Source organism: Diachasmimorpha longicaudata, chromosome 9, assembly GCF_034640455.1.
Source record: "Diachasmimorpha longicaudata isolate KC_UGA_2023 chromosome 9, iyDiaLong2, whole genome shotgun sequence".
NCBI lineage: Eukaryota > Metazoa > Arthropoda > Insecta > Hymenoptera > Braconidae > Diachasmimorpha > Diachasmimorpha longicaudata.
The window spans coordinates 5,919,864-5,941,245 of NC_087233.1; the positions used below are offsets into that span (position 1 = coordinate 5,919,864).

General features: G+C 38.7%; 3 protein-coding genes and 1 long non-coding RNA gene across 9 annotated transcripts; 2 read left to right on the forward strand and 2 right to left on the reverse strand.

Annotated features, from left to right (window-relative positions):
• The first annotated feature begins 94 nt into the window (after positions 1 to 94).
• Positions 95 to 3,876, forward strand: LOC135166217 (uncharacterized). Its single transcript, XR_010299637.1, has 3 exons — positions 95 to 607; positions 683 to 854; positions 932 to 3,876. It is a non-coding gene; the product is annotated as an uncharacterized LOC135166217 (long non-coding RNA).
• On the reverse strand, positions 3,184 to 8,076 carry LOC135166133 (PAN2-PAN3 deadenylation complex subunit PAN3). 5 transcript variants are annotated; one of them, XM_064128155.1, is made up of 10 exons: positions 7,774 to 8,076; positions 7,418 to 7,510; positions 6,679 to 6,868; positions 6,336 to 6,593; positions 5,864 to 6,230; positions 5,577 to 5,693; positions 5,246 to 5,485; positions 4,581 to 4,863; positions 4,089 to 4,443; positions 3,184 to 3,852 (listed from the first exon to the last, which is right to left on the reverse strand). In XM_064128155.1, the coding sequence occupies exons 3-10, from the start codon at positions 6,754 to 6,756 to the stop codon at positions 3,736 to 3,738; spliced, it is 1,815 nt and encodes a 604-aa protein (XP_063984225.1). In that variant the 5' UTR covers positions 6,757 to 6,868; positions 7,418 to 7,510; positions 7,774 to 8,076; the 3' UTR covers positions 3,184 to 3,735. The 5 variants fall into 5 exon arrangements, with proteins under 5 accessions (XP_063984225.1, XP_063984226.1, XP_063984224.1 ...); XM_064128156.1 differs by lacking the exon at positions 7,418 to 7,510; XM_064128154.1 differs by having other exon boundaries at positions 7,418 to 8,076.
• Positions 8,055 to 8,777, forward strand: LOC135166213 (DNA-directed RNA polymerases I, II, and III subunit RPABC5). Its single transcript, XM_064128292.1, has 2 exons — positions 8,055 to 8,356; positions 8,441 to 8,777. The coding sequence occupies exons 1-2, from the start codon at positions 8,262 to 8,264 to the stop codon at positions 8,547 to 8,549; spliced, it is 204 nt and encodes a 67-aa protein (XP_063984362.1). The 5' UTR covers positions 8,055 to 8,261; the 3' UTR covers positions 8,550 to 8,777.
• Positions 8,778 to 9,014: 237 nt separating this feature from the next.
• LOC135166144 (proton-coupled amino acid transporter-like protein pathetic) lies at positions 9,015 to 21,217 on the reverse strand. 2 transcript variants are annotated; one of them, XM_064128187.1, is made up of 5 exons: positions 21,079 to 21,217; positions 14,901 to 14,940; positions 14,553 to 14,638; positions 11,737 to 11,832; positions 9,015 to 11,590 (listed from the first exon to the last, which is right to left on the reverse strand). In XM_064128187.1, exons 2-5 carry the CDS (start codon positions 14,901 to 14,903, stop codon positions 10,276 to 10,278), a joined length of 1,500 nt encoding a protein of 499 aa, XP_063984257.1. In that variant the 5' UTR covers positions 14,904 to 14,940; positions 21,079 to 21,217; the 3' UTR covers positions 9,015 to 10,275. The 2 variants fall into 2 exon arrangements, with proteins under 2 accessions (XP_063984257.1, XP_063984258.1); XM_064128188.1 differs by lacking the exon at positions 21,079 to 21,217 and adding an exon at positions 15,025 to 15,157.
• Between the last annotated feature and the right edge of the window lie 165 nt (positions 21,218 to 21,382).

The following is a 21,382-nucleotide window of genomic DNA, read 5'->3' on the forward strand; positions in this document are numbered from 1 at the left end:
TCGCTTCTTTGCACAGCTTTTGCCGCCCTCCATGGATACCTCGAGAACCGAACGCTCACGAGAGAGGGCCTTCGTACTCGTCCCTCTCTCGTCCTCACCCCCTCCCTCCCTCGGCGTACCCATTCCTCTTGGTACTCGGCTTCTGTGCATCAGTATCTCCTCCCTCACCTCCCTTTCGCGTCATCTACCATCCATCTGATGGTCCAACCGTCCCTTTGCCTCCCATCTCCCACCCTATTTGGAATACAGTGAGGAATATCTCATGCCTGTCATTAAGCAAAGATTTCTCCATCTTCTCTCCCTCCCCTCTTCCCTTTATTTCCGATTGGAAGCATTCTAATCGTTCAGATTTAACTTTTCAATTTTTCACCTACATGAGCCCAGCATTATGGATCCAGCAAGTCATCAAATAATTTTGGATCATTTCTGTACCATCGAGGGTCATGTAAGTCCCCCAGAAACTTGAAGTTGATTGCAATTAAAAAGCGAGGCCCAGTCGATGTTTTCAGCCGCAGGCAACGTCAGTGTTCATGAATTCATTTGGCCGCTTGCACACATGGAGGTAGTGCATCATCCCCCTGGGCAGCATCAGTAATTCCTGACTCATGTGATTATCGCCTCCATGTGGTTGAACCACTCACTGGATTGGAATCTACTAATTCTGGGTTTTTTTCACCAATAGGATCATCAAACTTATTGCTACAAAATCTGACCGCCTGCAGTGGCTGATGAATTGTCATCTGGGGATTGTGGATTGGATCCCCAGGGAACGCTAAAACTACAATGCCCATTGTTTCATTATCGAGTGGGCTCTCGTGGAGGATTGTGGCTGATCAGGTTTTTCTGTAATTCAGGTAATGGAAGTATTGACACTAAATTTAATTCATCTCCACCGATTACAATGTGGAGGCTGGTTGATGCTCTGTTGCAGAGAGCATCAAGCACGTCAAGATGCCCTCCACTTCTTCCGTACCCCACGATTTCGTCGTGGGATTTCGATAAGTTTGTGGAGGATCGAGGGGAGAAGACGCCAATTTCATGATTCTTGTTTGTTGTCCGAGTGTTTTCGTCTTTGGCAGTTCTGCTATCAAGAGAGATATGAGGAGATATTTTTAACGTATTTCCTGAATGAATATTTTCCTGTGGTTCTTTTTCAACTAGATATCACTTCAATATTCAATTTTATCATTCAATTAAGAACCCGTATCAAAAGTCATGACATGAATTTTTACGAGAGATTCGTCAAACGATTCTATTCATATTTTATCAGCGCTTTCTGCTTTATATCGGTCTGATAATTTCGTTAAAATGCCGAACGGACTAAATTTTTGCAGTTAATATTTTATTATCACGGGGACTCATTAAATGCAAATATCATTTTAAAAACGCATTCGCATAGAACATGGAAAGTAATAGCGAATCATTTTAACCCCATGAAACCAGAAATGGACCAAAATCGAAAAGATAGGGAGATGCACTCCCCTGTATGGCCCCAGGTCGCTAAAACCTCATCAAACCAAAGCATAAATTCAAACAAAAATCCGGAGTAATTGCGCTAAACCAGACGGACACGATAATCGGCTTATCGTAAGTCGTGTTGGAATGGTCCTAACCCGGGGAGCATCCGGGAGACTCTGGTCTCTCTATCTGGGCGGCACTGTCCTCCTGACAGAACTAAGAGACCAGGTGAGTCAATGGAGAGCATTGGGGATCTACTAAGAAACTTCAAAGGAAACCGATAATGACCTACCCGGAGTGCCAGCCAAAGCGGCACTGCCGGAGTGGAAAATGTGGGCCCGGTAGGCGCTCAACCCCTCTCGGCTCAGCTGGGTGGGGTATGCCCTGCGCCCGGACGTGCTGCCACTGCTGGTAGTGTGGATAGCCCCGACAATAGGCTTTCCTGGAGCGCGCCGGGTTCAAACGGCACCGATCGTCGGTCCCAACTACCCCTTCAGACCCCCCCCGCCGACGAAATTGTCCACCCCATCGAACATGGAGCCCTCATTATGTATTTTAAGTCTATTTTTAAGGGCTGATGGTCAGGACATGACGTACCAATTCATAATAAACTGGTTCATCCCCTTCAACTCTTCGAAATTGATGCATTTCTCTAATTAGCGATGTAATCTCCGAGATATCACGACATTCAGCAATACTCCAAATTACGGAGAGAGATGATTCACGCTAATAAAACGTTCTATTAAACGTTACTCCCATTTCCTTGCCCCAACAACTGTGTACACGAGGGATAATGGTGCGTCATTAGTCGTTCAACATCCCAAGCACTGAAAATGGCAAATGCGAGGATGTGGAGAATGACGTGGTGGGATGCCTACGTCATTATGGGATTTGATGTTCGAGTAATAAATTAGTTGAAACCAAATCAATAGAAGATATCCGATCGATTTCGGGGCTATTGGCAAGTTGAAGCCACTCAGCTATAAGAAAATACAGTAATTGATGTTGACATTTGTTAACGCGAAAAATCAATCTCGATGAATTTGTCTCCAGGAATTTCACGTCTCTGGTTATCCGACCATTTTCCCAAACTGAGAATTGTCAAAAATATTCGTTAGGGAATTGGCACATCCGTTCGTGCTCCAGCTCTATCTCGAGTTATCTTACACTCGACGACTGAATCCTCTGATAATTTGATTTTTAGTTTGAAAAATACGTTTCTTCCGGGGCCTCAATCTCTAACAATCACTGGGTTAGTGAGGATAGATTCTTAAAGATGACTGTACAAATACCCCTGGGGTGAGGAGTGAGGCAGGAAGGAAATTGCTGGGCATTAACACAATTAAATGAGATGATTGTCGACGACATTACGCTGACATCTCTTGAGTTGCTTTCCCCGCTTTGGCTCCCCCTCTTTTTTTTGTACCGTTGAATATTTAGTTGGTTCTTTTTCTCAGTTTTTTTTTTCGGCTGAGTGTGGGTGAAGCGCACAAATCACAGATTGGCTTGTGCGTCACACAATTGCCGAAGGAAATGAGATCATGTTTGAGTGATTGCGGGATAGGAACGATTTCTAAATTTACTCCCTATCTTTTCGACTTCTTTCGTTCATGAATAATCACCGGGAACGAGAATGTTGTGGCTAATGAGGGAATCTAGGTGGGCCTTGAATTTCGACTCCCAAACCCACAATTAATCATCACAATAAATAAAGAGTCAAGACAATTTGCCTTCAAAAATAAACATTTATTTCAAAATGAATGTCTTACGAGCTGATTTCAATTTTCAGTTGTGTTATCATCGTTCTCATACCTTAATCCTAACACTGACTGTGTAGGTTTCCAAAAAGTGTTTCCCTTTTTTTTTTTCTGAATGTTGTGTTTGCTTTCGTTTATCAGCGCGTCATGTACAACAATTAAATTCACATTAAAGGTTTACCTTAAATTGAATGACTCAACGTGATGTTTAATCATAATATTTACGCGCCATGGTACTATTATCATACACAATGAAAAAAGAAAATTAATAATGAGAAATATTCAGACTCCTTGGCAAAAATCACTTGACACGACGAGACAAAGGTTCAATAACCTTCGTGAATTATTTCAATTCATTCGTGTTAATTCGCACCCTCAAAACTCGTAGACTGATAAACTTTTAATGAAATAGTACCGCTAAATGTTCATATCACATTGTTGAATTACATTTCAACCCGCTTTGTTTTTCATTTTCTTGTGGTGATTTGTGATGATTTGTTTCGTTTTAAATTTACTTCATTTAAGCGGCCTCCTTCGATGATTGCACCAGTTCACCGAAGGAATTCTCCATACATTGTCTCAATTCCGCGTAACTCACCACTAATACACTTTGCTCGTCCCTTGATATGAGACAAATCTGGACAAAAAAGAATAAAAATATCGTATTGAAGAGGAGGAAACAGAGAGCGCTCTTCATGTCAGTCTGAACTGGCGAAACAGAGAGACTAATATGACGGAGACTTGCTCAATTAAAGGAAACTTCATTTGTAATTGGAAAGGGCTTTCGATGTTAAAAAAATATTAAATTCCCCTCCTCGGTTTCCCCCACCTCATAGAACAGGCGGATTAAGGGAATAAATAGAATATACTGACCTTATCGGGTGAACCACAGTCAAGCTTATTGAGACACGATACAACATGAGCCATATCCAGCCATGGCTTGTCATCAGCAGTGACCTGATGAAACACGTAATCCCTAAACAATTTGAGCATGTACCGATCACCGGTTTCAGCCCAAGTGACGTCCATATTATGTTCAGGCCTCTCATTCACTGTTGCAAGTTTAACGAGTAACCTGAGGAGTCTACCATTTTCAAGCTCCTTGGAAAGTTCATTCTCCAGAATATCAGATCTTAATTGCACAGCATCGAGTTGCGTGTAGAAACGTGCGCCAATCATTGGCATCAGGTCTGTCACACTTTTTCGTGCTTGATCAGAGAGCAAGTACCTAAACCGGTGGATAAAAAAATCATCCTCGTTTTCGTCTCACAAGATCACGCTTAGAATTTCACACGATGAAACATGGAGACCATTGTTTTTAATGAGAAAAATTAGTAAAGTATGAACACGGAGAAAGATACGTACAGAATAAAATTACGGAGATCAGTTGAGTAGGTACGTGCGACGAGTTCTAACGACGCTTGGATGTTGTCACGATGGACGGCAAGTAGACTGCGACAGGCCAGTGCTAGTACTAATTTACCCAGAGCAATTAAATCCTCTTGTTGATAATGAAGGATGAGTGACAATGGATTGGCTGCATTTCCATCGAATGTCACAACGTCAGGTACAGCCGCACAACTGAGACGTAAACGACTCCGTGATGTTAAGAGGACCTTGGTTGGATCTAAGCAGCGATAAGCCACACCTGGAAGTATTCATCGATATTTTTCATTACAAGAAAATAAAAGATGAAAGAAATATCCGACCCTTGAACAATTTCACTACGGGTTTCGTTATATTTTCTTGGAGTTCGTGGATCATTAAATTCACATGCCTCGACAGAAATAATGACATCGTCTGGAAATTCAATCCACACAATTTTTTTTCGTCATTACGAACCGTTTCACAAAAAAAAAACCTGGAGAACACTTCGATAGTCACAACGCGATGTTCATAAACATAAGGAAGAAGTGACTTGTCACAATTTTCCAAGTGACGAACAGACTAGTCAAGGTCTCACCCAAGCAGCCACATCTCCACTCTCTCAATTAATAATTATTTAACCGGACAGTGTGAAGAAAACTTACCACCAGCGTGGACAACTCGTAGTGCAGCAGTAAGTTGGATAATATAACTCCAAATAACACTCTCTGGTAACATACTATTATGCTGTTGTCTGAGTATTGTATTCTTGGTATGACTGTATGGACGTGGTGCACTGGGATCAGCCATGAAGGGATCCGCATACCCATTGACTTCTGAGGCTGAGAAATGTTTACTCAGAAGAGTCTCAGCCCCAGGATGGTAGTCGTAAACGAATACCATGGCTGAAATATTCAGGAGTAAATAATGTTTTTTATGCAAAAGAAAAGATTCGGTTTCTTTTTCTACACATATTACGATAGCCCGGGCACTCACAATGATCACCGAAGGCTTTGGTCGTGAATACCTCCAGCAATTGAACCAAATTTGTATGCGATATGCGCTTCCACATGTCAACAAGTACCATGCACTTCGTGTTACCCAGGCGAAAGTCTGTGAGAAAGAAAATTTCATGAGAAGATAATGTTATCAATTTTCCGGGTACTTTTTTCTATATCCCATAGTTCTGAAGAAAATTATTCTTTATAAATGGACAGGGTCGCGTCGATAGCGGCATCCAATGGGGGGAAGGGTTGGAAAAAATGATAAATTATGAAGAATACCATGAACCCGGCGTAAACAGTAACGAACTCCATTTTTTAGACTTGTTGCTTTGTACGTTGACGTCTGGTACCCAAGGACAGTCGATGCTGGTCTGTGTATAGCTTCCAGCGGGCATAGTTCGTGATAATTATCAACTTCAGTTGGTAAATCAGGAAATTGTGAGGGATCAGGTTGCGTAAGAGTCAGGGTATTTTTGTGTAGTATGTCCATACGCAGATTAGCACTGACGAAGAAGCTTGGATTGACCTGGGGTGGCGGGGTGGACGGGGCTGATGAGCTGTTTGATGGGGTTACTTTTGTTGGTTTCACCGTTTGCAAATGGCTCGGTGTACCTGGATATACGTAACCTACCTGCCCTGGACCAATCTGTAAAATATAAATATATAACTAGAACGTGACCAGCGTCACAGGTTTCACGTAAGAAACAATAGTTAAAAATTAAGTTAGCAATAATTTTAGTGGCCAACTTACAACTTCAGTGCCGTCGTCATTGGAAACTTGATCCCCAGTGGCATTACCCACATAAAAATACGTTGTACCTCCCACATTCTCCTGGGAATGATAAGAATTACCAAATAAGTTTGGCGAGCTGCTATTGCTTCCAGTCAGCCCTCGCCCTGGCACAAATTCAGGACTTGCTGCGGCTTTCTTACTGGACTCTAGGGATAAGTTTGACAGATGCTTCGTTACTGTGCTCGCATTCAATGTCGTGGCGGGACTCTGACGATTCTGTTTTCAATAACAAATTTCAAGGCACCATTTTTTTATTAAAAAAATAAAACTTCATAACTATTGACCATTTTAGTTTCATTACCATATAAGTAGCAAGTTTAGACTCCAAGGGAACTACATTTGTCTGAGGGGTATAAGCAACGAACATCGATGGATCCATTTTGCCCGTTGTCTGTGCATTTACACCTCCTCACTCCCAATTAGCGATCAAAAAGTCACGAAAAAATTCTCAAAAATTAAAGTAGAAAAACAGGTCTGAATAACCATGGAATCTGCAAATGAAATAATTAATTAGACCTGTAATCGTGAATTATAAAAGCTGTAAAGCGTTCATTAAATTACAACAAATAAAACCTTATATTTTTTGGAGGACATCTTGACTGAAATTTGAGACGAACCGTACTAATTAATCCCTTCAACCAATGACCGTTCTTCAATTCCAAATTAATTCAATAAAAATACCCAAAGAATATTAAATTACTTTTCAAAACCAAAATATTTGTCTACCTCTGAGTTTCTCTTTCAATTCGGTTCTTACCTCTCAGAACAAGTCCCACGACACCAGTAACAAAGAGTCAACAAACACAAGCGTCCCCCCCCCTCTCCCTCAATAAATATCCTTGAAATTTTCACCCCGCAATACCCTAGACACCTGAGCTCCCAAAAAAAAAATTTCCGCCATCCTCAGGACGAAAATTAACCGTCCACTGATCCGTCCTTCACCAGTAGCATCAATGGCAGCTGATTTTGACAATACACCAGGAAAAAAAAGCCCACAAGATAACCTTGACAGTAAATCCCTCAAATGCCCTCGAACTCACCCAAGAATACCTCCGGATGGGCTCCAACAAAGCCCTTCAACAATGCCTCGCTATATTCGTCAGATCTCACCAGCAATATCACTCATAAAATTACTAAAAACAATAAAACATCAGTGAGAAATGCGGGAGTTTAGGTACGCGGGTCAACATAACCAGCAATTTACGCTGTCCTGTACTGGTTCTGTCAGTGACGTCGCGTCAATTTGAGGCGCGAAAATACTCGGCTATTTTTTCTTCTTTATTTTTCAATCCCTCTCTCTTACGCTCGCATTTAACACATACACAGGACGTACACAAGTTGAGTAAACAAATGATAAACGATATTACAATTTTCCTGATAAACAATTGAGCCTGACCGTTGGAGAAGTGTATTTTGTTACGACGGTGTAGTGACGAGACAAAGGCGAATGTGTGCTCCTCTCCTTCTCCTTCCCCACCACCACGAAAAAACCTATCCGATCCTGTTGTTTATGGTGTTTCTCTCCCTTCGTTGCCTCGAGTATCCTCATCTCTGTCTGAGTCGTGAAGGGGTGTGTAGGTACATCACACTCCCTCAATTCGATCGTCGCATCCCTTTTGGTCCCCCCAGACCCCTCGTCCAACGAAGATAGGTCTGACTCCAGCGCTCGGCGACTGGCGTCGTGCACCAGCTGGTGAATACGTCACATCCGATTTGGAAGCCCTGAGAGGTGCTGCACCCTCGCGACACCAACTCGGCGTTGTTCTCGTTGTGTTCCAAGCATTTCTGGAATCGTCGCTGAAGAGTACACGTCTCCACGACCTTTGCGAAGAACACAACTTGATTTTGAGGCTAAAGAACGAAGCCAAGACACTTTTTGACATCATGATCATCCCCGTTCGCTGCTTCACCTGTGGAAAGGTCATTGGGAACAAGTGGGAGGCGTACTTGGGACTTCTGCAGGCAGAGTACACGGAGGGGTAGGTTTCCTAACCTAGAAACTGGTGGGAATCGTGTGAGGAGGTTTGTTTCCAGGAATTAATTCAGCTTCATGAATGTTCTAGTGATGCTTTGGATGCATTGGGATTGAAGAGGTACTGCTGTCGCAGAATGCTGCTGGGGCACGTGGATCTCATTGAGAAATTACTGAATTACGCACCTCTTGAGAAATAGAACAAATATCGGAGGTCTAATTTATTTTCCTGGCTTGTTGACGACCTGGCCTGGCTTTCGTGTGACACTCAACCATCAGTCATTAGAAATTCATCATTTTAGAGTCACAGATAAGAAGCTAGTAATGTAAGTCTCATTTTCATCATAAATATGTAAAGTTTCATTTCATCCCTGAACTATTAAGGACTATTGTGTAAGAATAAAGAACTATTTTTCATGCCTTGAAAATTGTCACAATTTTTACTACAGCGCCAGATTTATTTGCTCAGTGAATTTCCAATCCTAAATATTTTCCTCTAGTCTACTCTAAGCTCTTCCTACTCCCATGCATATCAGTGAATTTTCTCGTCCTGAAAATTAGTAGTCAACTGTTCATGAAACGTCTTCCTTATGCAATAGTTCTCAGTAAAATGTCTCTTACCTGGAGAATACATTTTTTTTGAGGGATAAGAAAAACACCAATAATTACTTCGTACTATAATTTTAATATTAAAAATTATCCTTAACAAATCCCCTGACAACAATATTTTTTGTTTCACGCGTACCATAAACTTTCATTTAAGTCCTAATAATTACCATTAAATTGGTCATAGGTATTCGCTCCTGCACAGTATACACCTTATTTTCTTCAATTTCGAATACTGGTCAAGTTGATATACGATTATAAAATAAAACATATTCAACATGTAATTCCAAAACTTTAAAGTATCGAAAGAAAAACTATCCAATTGACATGAAGTATTTGCTAATATATAACTGATCCTTCATGAACTTATAATCTAATACTTTCATTGTATTGAACTGACGATGTTTTATTTATGGTCACGGTGATAAGAAGTCCAAGGAATTTCAAATTGTAGAAAAATTATGTACACAATTGGCGCAGAGATTCGTGTCGATTACCAGAAAGGATTGATTGATTTTTTTCATTAATTCGAGAGTGGGCAGTCCCCTTTCATCTCTAAAATTCAATTTTTGTTAATAAATTTGAAGCCTCATATATAAAATTACAAGCTTATTGCTTTTTATTCTCAGTAATTTACATCTCTTGAATGTTTATCATCGCCAACAGTTGCAAGACAATCTATCGTGCTGCTCCTAAATGCTGAATTTATCAGTAAAGTCATGAAAATTGTGTAATCTTAACAAATCGCCTCGGATAAACAAATTGAGGAAAAAATATGAAAAATTATTTTTTTCTGACAATTCTACCGTTTATTAAAAATGTTATTGCACATTTTTTTAGTCAGGCTGGTTCAATAATTTCCATTTCTTTATTTCATTTCATAAATTATTAAATCATCGGTCATAATTGCGGTGAAGAACACCTCGAGGATTCTCCCAAGCATAAATGACGATAATCGTTACAATGTCAATTGAAAGTAGCCCTTTACCGTTGCGTTAGCAAATTAACATTCAATTTCTCGTACTATTTATATAATTAAAAAATGCTTATCAATTTTCCTAAATTCGCTCAACAGCAAGTCAATAAAAAATATATTCTCATCGTAAACGATGGCAATGACGCAATTGAATGATAAATCTAAAAATCAACTAATACCATGAGCGCAGAGTCTTCAATTATCCTAAATTTTAATTTTAAACTAATCCGTTATAAACGACATCCAGCAATCGCGTTGAATCAACGCAGACTGTTGGACACTCCTATCGCTCCACTCGGGTAATTGTGGTCAATGAGTGAAATGACAGATTACATTTCCACATTTCACAATTTTTGCGCTGGTGAGTATGCTTCTATGATACCTTCTACGGCGTCCTTAGAACCAAAGATGAGGGCCATGATACCGATGAAGACAATCACAACGTTCTTCATGATCATCCAATTGTATTTACCGAAACCAATGTCCCAGTATGTGATTATTTCGATGCCAACGGGAATCAAGATTCCAAGGATTGAGAAGCAGAAGGCACCGATGAGGCCAATGAGGGGAGCGATTGTGGGTACAGCTACTGCTAATAATACACAGCCAGTTACAAGCCCAGTCCTAAGGATGTAATTAGCCAACAGAGGTTTCTTCGTGAAACGGTCCTTGAGGCCACTCCAGGCGATGTCCAGGACAACATAGAATTGAAGTGCAAACGTGCAAAATACTGCGAGTGCCACGGAGATCTTGACGATCTGAGCTGGAATCAGTGTGACATCCAAATCCTGAGTGATGATTCCATTCGTGGACGTTGGATACCTGAGATATCCCAAGAATCCCAGAAGAATATAAATAACAGTAACACCAGACATTCCTTTGCTAAGTACTCCACACACGCCCACAAAGTTCTGGGGTGTTTTCATCTGATTCTCCAGTGGCATAACAACTCCAATCGCCTCCATAGCGAAAACCGTGAGACTGAAGAATTTGGGGAACTCCACGAGGGGCTTGGAGAGGGGCAATGAGTTCACTGAAGGCAAGTCAATAACGAGGTAGTAGAAAGTGATGCCCAGACCAGTTGCCATGAAGACATTGGCAATCATGGATACGGGGGCCATATACTTCAAATCTGGGATCCATGAAAGGAGGATCAGTGGCAGTAAAAGGCACGCTATTGTCAGTCTCTCGTCAATGGCATCAACTGGTGGACTAGTTGCTAGTGGTGATATGGTTGAGTTGACGGCGTCTGCTGTTGTATTGGCAACGACCGCAGCTTCAGACATGTAGTGATTTATTATTTCCCGGAAATTCGCTGCTACAATTACTGCGTATACACTGCAGGTACCGAAGTAGGTTGCGAATAAACTTATTTGAATGAGGTATCTCGAGGGCTTCGAAAAACCCTTCAGGCATGCTGGTCCATGGAGAAGAGATGCCTCTGCTATATCAGCAAAGCTCATTTCAGTCTTCCTCGTTTTGTGATACAAAACGTGGGCGCATTTTACTAAAATGTATGCACAGTGCGTGCAAACCCATGCAACAAATATTGTCGCGAGTACACCGACAAGTAATCCAGCACTTCTGAACGCACATGGCATTGCCAGTATTCCAGTACCAAGCGATGCTTTGAGCAGATGGGTGAGGGTATCGCAGTCCCTGTAATTAACATCAATTGAATGATTAATGTGTGCGGGGGGTGATGGAGGCTATTATTTGTCCAATCATTACTCGAGTTCCCCAAAAATTTAATTAGTAAAAATTTTCACAGAGATATTCAAAGATAGATAAGAGAGGGAACTCACGTGGTTGGGTTGGGATGCCTGCGTTCAGTAAATGGGTTGAATTGCTTCCCCGTGAGCCCGACTTCGGCATCTCTCGGGGTGACCTGTACTTTGTATCTGCAGAGAAAAAAATTATTCGTTAATTGGAGATTGAATATTAAGGATTGATTAGAAATATAGGTCTTGGGATGATTGACATGGTTTACTAATTGCCACCAGCGGCACAGATCAATTGATGTGAGTGATCGTAATAGATATTGGATTCTGTGAATTGAATACTGGGGATTGCTGGGTCGTTGGAAGAGGATAGTCGTATGGATAAATTATAATTGTTGGTGAATTAAAAAAAAAAGTATTGAGTGGTAAATAACATTCTGAAGGGAATTTTCTTCCTCGATGTAAAATTTATTATTTCTTCCCACAGTTATTCGGGGGGTCGGGTACAGTTTCATGTTCATTCATCAATTTGAAACTGTAATTGGAGGGAAGTTTTTAATAAACCGAGTTGATGACTTAATCTCATTTTTATGGAATGCGTTTGTAATAAGATATCTGATATTTTTCATTCTGTTTGAAGAGATGATCAATCCAAATTTCTAGATATTTTTCTCTGCGCATGAATGAAAGAATTTATTAGTGGTTAACGAGGCGTCGTAACTATTGCCATGATTCAGTAATAGTTAACGATTCCTTAATTATTTTGAAATCGTTAGCTGTCGACGAACCTTCGTAGTAATTACAATGCCTCGTTAACAGCCACTAAATCGTTCCACGTGTCTAACGTACGAGAATAACATCGACTAATAATAATTATACAATTTAAATAATGAAAAAACCGAATGGTATTTCAAGAACTTTAGTTTATAACCAAGGAAAAGTATTATTTTAATTAAACAACCGCGTTTTTCTGCGTTTTTACGGATTTTCCCCGAATTTCGTACGAACAATTCTTAACATTCAGAATTGTCACATAAAATTGGCCATAAAAAACACTCGCTATGAATTTTAAAATATCACAAATCCCCAATAACTAAAACTTTTTCATCAGTTGATGATCAACTGCACTTTAACACAATCGAATTTTTAAAAAACAATAATTCAATTACTCGTCTTCCTCTACCAGGTCGCACTGTCTTGACTCCTCCATCATGATTTTTACACCTCAAAATCCGTTCAACAACTAACTGTGCAGGCATCATTGCGTTTCTTTAAATACTGAAAACTCGTTAATGGTATCTTGACTTTTTATCTTCAATTTCCGAGCCCTCGCCCAATTCCGGGACATCTGTGCCATCAGCCCGACTCGAAATACCTCCCACCCTCCCGCAATACTAAAAATTCAAGTCTCAACTACTCCTATTTACTTCACGATAGTATCACTTTTCAATTGTCTCACAAATTTTGACAGAAAATTCTTAAAGTGATTTTGGTCATTACTTTGAGCCATTGACCATCTAATGTCTTCCCAGTAAGACTCACTGCAAAATAATGCGCATAAAATAAAAATAAAATGGGAAATTGGATTGAATTTAGGATCAAATTGATTAGAAAATTATTCATTAAATTTGGAAATGGTTACGTATTCGAATATCCTATTACAATTCAATTTTTTATTCACTTGCATTGGGTTGAGCAATTGTTATTCAGCTGCTTCATTTGTTGTTATTCTTATATTTTCTCTAATAGAACAAAAGAAACAATTTTTTGACTATTAGTAGAATATTGTAATTGATACTGGGAAGACTTTCTCCTGTTGCTCAGGAATGTAGTGACATTAACCTTCATTATTAACGTTATCAGTAGTAATAATAAACCCATTAGCAGACACTCTGGCTATTAACGAATCGCGATACGATACATGAATTTTCGACGCAATATAACACATATTTGCTTTATTCGAAATGTCCCTTATCAACCTAATCATGAGGCTTAGTACATCTAAGGCAGTGGATATAAATAGATATTTGGGACCGCCTATCCCATGGTTATGATGAAATATCATAAAATCTTATCAATCAAAAAGCAATAATCTAAAAATTCTTGAAATGTTTGTGAGAAAACACAACAGACATTTCAATTTTCATATGAGCGATACCATGTGGTATAATAATAAACACACAAAGTGCCGCCTCGGGATGTGCTTGAAACAGAGCTTTTGTCTGAATCGTCTGATATTAAAACCCAAATAACTCCTCGCAACGATAATAACTCATCAACACCAAGAACAATAATATGCCCCTAACGATTTCCAAACTTTGAAATTGGGATAAGCCGAGGTGAGATTAACGTAAAGATACTAGAGTCGATGAGAGAAATGCCATATTTATTATAAATAAATTTTCTCAGCTGAGTATTCAGTAAACGAATCCACAACGTGAATGTCAACAATTGCATGTGAAGGTTTCATACACAAATTGTAAAAAAATCATGTATTTGCAGAATCATCTGTTCAAGACTTTTTGGCTCAGATCCTACGAGCACTTCATATTTGACAGTGAGATATCATGACAATAGAGCGAGAAAATAATATATTAAAAAATCCGGGATCACAGCAGAGCATTTGTCAAAGGAATCTTGTTTCGGCCAATGAAATTGCGAGTTGAAAATTAAAAAGAATAAAATCATTTGCTTTGAAGTTCGAGGACTTAAAGGAGAACAATTGTTCTCCTTTCGTCCAGGAAATATTTTATTCAGAGGGTGGACCACCCGAGTCAGTGGCCTTCTATTGACTGTACGTTAAAAATTAAAAAAAAAAAAAAACTTTTCCAATTTTTCGCGTTAATCATGTGCTGAAGATATTCGCGGAATCGAATGAACTTGAATTCCGAAATACTTACTTTGCTGACAGGACCCCGTCCTTGAAATTGGAGCCATCCGTTGGCAGAAACTCATCAAGCTCGGTCGGCACTTTGTTGTTGTGATCCTGAAAATAGAATAACCATTTCACAATTATTTACCAACGCAATTTATCATAAATTTCTTTGAAAATAAAGCATTTTTTCATTTATCAACGGAAAAGACTGCACAGAAGAAAATTAATTTGACAAGGAAAAGTCGGAAGGAAAAAAGAGACATTTATTATTTACAAAAAAAGAATCCGTATATTTTTTTCATGTCTTCCGGAATTTTTGACAATTATTAAAACTAAAAATTAAAAAAGATAACGATATAATCGTAGAACTCACCATTGTCTCTAGGTTTGTACTGTATTTCTGTTCCAAAGATCTACAAACAAAAAGGGGGAAATCATCATTAATAAATAATAAATAAAAACAGACAAACAAGAAACGATTAGCAACGTGGAAATACCATCGACTATTGTTATCGTCAACCGAAGAATAAATCCCTAATTAATAAATCCCAAAGGGACGCTGAGTTCTTCTGTTTTCATCAGTTTTGTCTACTAACTATTTGTCTACTAACATCATCAGCAGTGAGTCTCACCGGTAGCGATACCACTACCGTCGATCCCTCTTACTAACAGCCAATCAGAAAGTATCTTGACGTTAATAATTCGCACTTCCACAATCGGCACATTGTTATTCCGCAGAACTGTAATCTATAATGCCTCGTCATTCACATTGTAATCAAATATTGACGAAAAAAAATGCTGAAAAACAAACTGATTGCAAAACCCAAGATTTTTCATGTCATCATAGTTTAACTTATCATCGTGACGCCACAGTTTAGTCCTCATGATGCACAAGTTCATGAAATCATATTGACTTTACACTGGCAGATCGTTTGGCTTCGATTGAAAATAGATTTCGTCACACTAATTATTTTTTAACGTAATTTATTGCAAGAAAAATCCAAAAGACAAATCAGAATCAAAGTTTTATAATAAATAATTTATTGCTGGGTTCTCTACTTTTTTTTATCGCTCTCGATTTTTTTTCTGGGTTACTTTATCGGAAGGAAAATGATTATGTTTAGATTTCCAGAATGTCAAACACAAAAATCACTGTGTCAACAACTAATATTGAAATTAATTGATAAAATCACTTGGTGTTGCGTTTATCGATATCTTCTATTATTTTCTAGAGTATAAGTGTTTTTAGTTCTATATCGTTTCATGAAAAAACTAATATGCTTTTCTGTTGAAAATAGTTGGAGATCTGTTTGCCTTCAAGACTCGATTGCATCATAAGTGGAGCAATAAAACAAGAGAAATCAATTTCGCCTCAGCATTAGTTTTAGTTTAATACGTTCAAAGCGAAGGGAGATAACGGATTTTCTACGAAAATCTTTCCTGACGATTTACCTAGAGCTTGACTCAAAGATCAGACATTTTTTAATACTTGAAGAATGTCTACAAGTTATGAACGAAGTACAGACATTCCCTTCATCTAGAAGTATTAATTTTCTCGGTTTCCCAGGGAATTGACTCTCCTAACGAATGATAATATCTAACTAACTGTCGTCAACGGTCATTGTTCTCACTGTCGGCTGACTAACGGTCTGTAACTGCCTTTGCAAACGTCTGCCGACCGTTAATACTCCAATTTCTCTCTGCATGAATGAGAATAAGACCGGAAACAGTTTGACTCTGAGAAGACCTTGAAACTATTCGATAAGGAGCATTTCCTTCCTCGTTGGTCAACTTCACTCTTCCATATTTACTATCGATGGCTCAATTTACACAGCTGCGAATATAGATTTTGTATTGAGGAAAATGCAGCACGATTCCGAGTTTATTGATAACACGTGTCGCAAAAGTAAATTTATTACTCAGTGCACCGGTGGAAAAAATGATTTTTATTGAAATCCTTTTTTCTTCAGATAACTAGGCAGCACCAGAACTAATTGGCAGTACCTTAGATCTTTCCAGGGATATCAATCATTTCTCAACGAGCAATATTTGCTTGGAGTGGCTGAAAGGGCTGTTGGAGCCAAGGGAAAGTTACAAAAAAATTTTAACTCAAAAAATAAGTGAGAACAGTGACTGCAGAAAGCTGCATTGTCGAACTGTAGCCCTATGACGCCGTAGTGATTGAACGAAGACCCACACGATGTACACTAATTGCCCCCAACGTCTTTATTGCTTTATATTTAAGTCCAATTCGTATTATGTGCCATTTCCGTCCATTTTCTTTTGATTACCTTGACCCGAAAATGATTTATGTTTATTTAAGTTGATGAAGGTATGAATTAATTGCGATAAAGATAATTTAATTATTCGAATTTGACGATTTGATGGAAAATGCATTGGAAATTCGATGGAAATGGCAATTATTCAATTAAAATTTCAGTGAGGCAGGAAAATTCAACGTAAATTAGTATTGAATATGCATGAAATTTATTTTTCCTTATGAATTATAGAGGACTCTAATCAAGAATTGAGACTAATAAAAAATTGGGCTTTATATTCACTCATTCCTCAGATTTGATGCGGTCAGTAGCTAATCGCGTCATCGCTGCCAGGTTTAGCATGAAAATAAAAGTGGTCTCTGCGTATTTGGAACGTGACTATTGGCAGAGGTGCCCGGACGTCGCGTGCCGTGTCTCGGTGACGTCGACGCAGGTCAGGATGAGGTGTAAAATAGAAGCGGTTGGTGATGAAGAAGGGAGGTCCTAATGAGTGATCCCAGAAGAGGCATTCACTCTGCTTCAATCAATGCTGATGAGAATCGCACCCCAGTACCGGCAGAATCAGAGGTATCTCAAATTATAAATTCACTCATATGACAAATGTCTTTTCTGTAGAGCACACGAGGTGTTTGAAATGTCCTTGGACGGTCTCTAATAATTAAACACTTGTAAAAACGAGGAAATTTCAATTTCACTCTTTCTGGTTACCGAGGCTTACCCGATCTGCTTCTAAATTTATCTCGTTAGTCTGCAAATACTCATCGGGGAAGTCCAAATTATAATTCCAATATAACTTATAGTGAACATCAAATGCTCATTGTAGATATATGTACTTATGTACTTCTCGGGTAATTGAGGAACGGAAGCAATTATTCAAATATTGAGATAATTGTTCGCGACTCGGAATTTGGGGTCAAGGGTCACAGAAATCAGGGGCGATAAAAGAGCAATCAAAGCCGATGGAAAATTTCGGAATTTATTTTTCAATGATAAATGACGATAGAGATAGAGGGTAGTTAATTCTAGCTTTGAATATCCAGTTAAAAAAAATATTCCATCGCGAATTTCCTCAGCTTTGAATAATTTTCCCATCTTTCCCGGAAATCATTGTTCCTCAGAAAATGCTCGAAGCCATTTAAAAGTAATTTCATCCGTGTTTGATTATTCTGTTGCTTAGTCAACGCATGAGAAGACATAGAAACGACAAATTCAATGAAAAGTGATCTCCAAAAATTTTTTAGATTCTCTAAATTTTTCCCCTCCTCCCTAAACACACCATAAATTTATTAAAATCCGCAATTCTCGAATAAACCCATCGTCAGAAAAATTTTACTATTTTTAAACATTTAACCGCTGAACAAATTAAATATTATTTCTTGCACCTGCTCACGATATTCAATTTTCTGGTCTGGGACAGATAACGATGTCAAGGACGACAAATCACGCTGTGCTTCTCTAGATATCAGTCGAGACTCTTCACTACTATCGTAAAAAACGTAATTCCTCAACTTCTGAAGAACACGGTCCCGTATACATATATAGCGAAGCAAAAATGCCTAATTCTATTTTAAACCGGATAATTCCAAACTCGCAGCGGATGATCCAATTCGGCGGGCTCTTAGAAAATCCAATAGAGTATTTTCCATTCCATATTTCGAGATTTCGACATTTTTCCTGCTGCTTCTCATACCGTATCAGAATTTTTTTATTTTACTATTATTAGTTTTATTTTTTCAGAAGACCATTACAACGTGTTAACTCGGATTAATTGCTTGATAAGAGTTGCTATGAAGTCGCCCACTTCGAATATTAAAAGCACCCAATGAAGGAACGAGCAATTTTCATATTGCGTCCTAGCAGTTAGCCAATCGTGCTAGATTGCCGGTGCTTGACCGATGCTTTTCATCGCTCCAAAACGAAGTGGATTGCATGAGGATAACGTCCTACGTCAATAGAGCCGTTAAAATACGTAACGAAAGTACTACTTTTTTATCGAAATGGGTTGATGATAATTTTTTAAAATTGGACGTCATGTTGACTGTGGGATCTTTCTGACTGTCCGGTACCAGAATTTTTTTTTAGAAATTCCTATCCGTGTGGAGAGATAATTAATTAATTATTAATTAATTATTAATTTTCCCCGATTACTTCAACTAGTTTCGTTGTGGTGATCGACGGGATTTCTTTGGGTTGAGGAAAGGGTCCGATCCATCAGCCCAAGTTCAATGGTTCCAAGTGACCTCCGAGTCTCCAATACGTGAATGACATTGAGGAATTAAGTGCTCCAATTTAAACGAGTGTGAACGTAGAGCGATTCGGAAGATTGGAATGTGAATTAATATTCGAGGGAGAGGGGGAAAGCTTCAATATTTTAGAGACATTGTCCGTTGGGTCAAAGAAATTCTGATGGAATAACTTGATTTCAATGATCGATTCTCCATTGATGATTAAAAAGCTATCTATTAAAAGAATCTATTCGATAACACCACGAATTGATTGACATAAATTTTTTTAGTCACTAATGATGGTCCTCCCATAAATAATTATTGATTTTATTTTTTTGTCGGCGACTGATATGAAAAGCTCATTACACTAATGTATAATTTAATTATTCGATAGGAATCCTTCAAAACAAATTTTTTTAATTTCCAGTTGAGGTGATTGGCTGATGATCTTTTCATAAGAATTATTAAGACAAGAAGGGCGAGATGGTTCATAAAAATAAATATCTGACCTTTTTCCCCCAAATTTCCCTCGTCTTCCTCTTTTTCAATCTCTCATTATCAATCCTTTTTTGCCTTTATCGATTATCTTTTAATTGAAACCAGATGCAACAACAAATTTCTAAAAATAAAATTAATTTACAAGATACAGTCGTTAAATCTCTCTCCTTATCCGCAGGAGAATTAAAATAATTTATCAAGCAACAAATATTACAAATAAAAGAAACAAATCTGTTTCTGGCAAATTAATTTCACAACCTGAAAATGCCGAGTAATCAACAGTGCAATAATATTTATTTTGGTTGATCATAATTTTGGGAATGAAAAGACACGTTAATTGAAGTCAATGATGCACATCTGGGAAAAAAACAAATACCTGTCCCGTTATACACGGACATCACCCTATCTATAGTGTAACGTAACAGAAGCGTATAATTAGTCTGCGTTATTGTGCCACGATGCGTTGCTTTCATCCTCGTCAAATACCCGCCGCCTTCCGGCCACGCGCTCACTCTTGACTGCAATATCGCAATTTTTATTATTTTCAATTCTATCAATAGCGCAAAATTCATCCGTCCAACAAACTCCATTCCACTGGCAGAAGGAAACAATAACCAGAAAAGTTGAAAAATTATAAAATTCCAGAAGAATTAAATAATTTTGTGCAATTATATTTATTCATAATTGCCTAATCGTTTTGATTAACGAAAAAAATTATTATAAATCAGGGTATAACCCAGTGTTTTCCAGTTTTTCAATACTAAATTAAAAAAAATCTTCAATTCCTTTATAATAAATTAACTGAACTTCCTCCGAATTATCACTCCCAAGCAAACAAATTAAATCACCAACGTCGATCGGCTGAGATTCATTAAAAAACCCTGGGGTCAACGTTATCACCTCCGGTTCGCAGACCCTCGTGCGAGATAATTCAACTGCACATTTAAATCGATCAATTCCCCATTCCCCCGCAAAAAAATGCACCTAAACTGATTGACCTCGCTCCCGCAATCGATTTCCCGTCTCTACACTATTTTCCCTCGTCACAAAAATTATTTATATAAATTTTCATTTCAGATAACAACAATGACCGTCGGTGTTATTCTTCCTGTTGATGCCAAAGGGGCGCAAGTACCGGAGTGACGCTGGCTCGACGCACCCCCTCAACTCCGCGGTTCAATTACATCATGCAAATTGGAATCGTCAAGATCCTAAAAAAAATTCCGTCGGTGAAACCGGTTTATAGCCATAAAAATTCCCAATGACAGATCATCTAACACATCATTACTCAGGGTATTAAGTCATTTTATCAGCAAATTTTAGTCGACGACCACGTGGTCGGGTCATCCCAGATGCGCGGAGCTTTCAACTGCATGACGAAACACGTGAATTCACTTGCATGCAGCTTGGAATTCCCTCCAAAAAATTCCCAAAAATTCGACAACAATGTTATCACTGATTAGCCATCGATTTGCAAAAACAAAGCTCTCCGACACCAGCTCCAAATTATTTATTTATTTATTTATGCTCAATTTCATGCGAAACTTACCGGAAAATTGGTGCGGCAAGCTCAGGGATTTCGCTCGAAAATTAATAATTTCTCACACAAAACCGTAAGGTCATCACTGATAAAGTAATCAATAAATTTTTTCAGATGCACTGATCGACGATATTGAACATATGGTTGGTAAATATCGTCAATGTTAACGTAAATGCAGGAAACAAGCGGTCAGAAACGGCGACGTTAACCGAGAGTGCCGAGACGACGCGTTTCCACGGATGCTCGTGGCTAGAATAAACCCGAGTCGATGGCTTTTTTTTACAAAGCCGCTCCGGTGAAAGAGGGGAGAGCC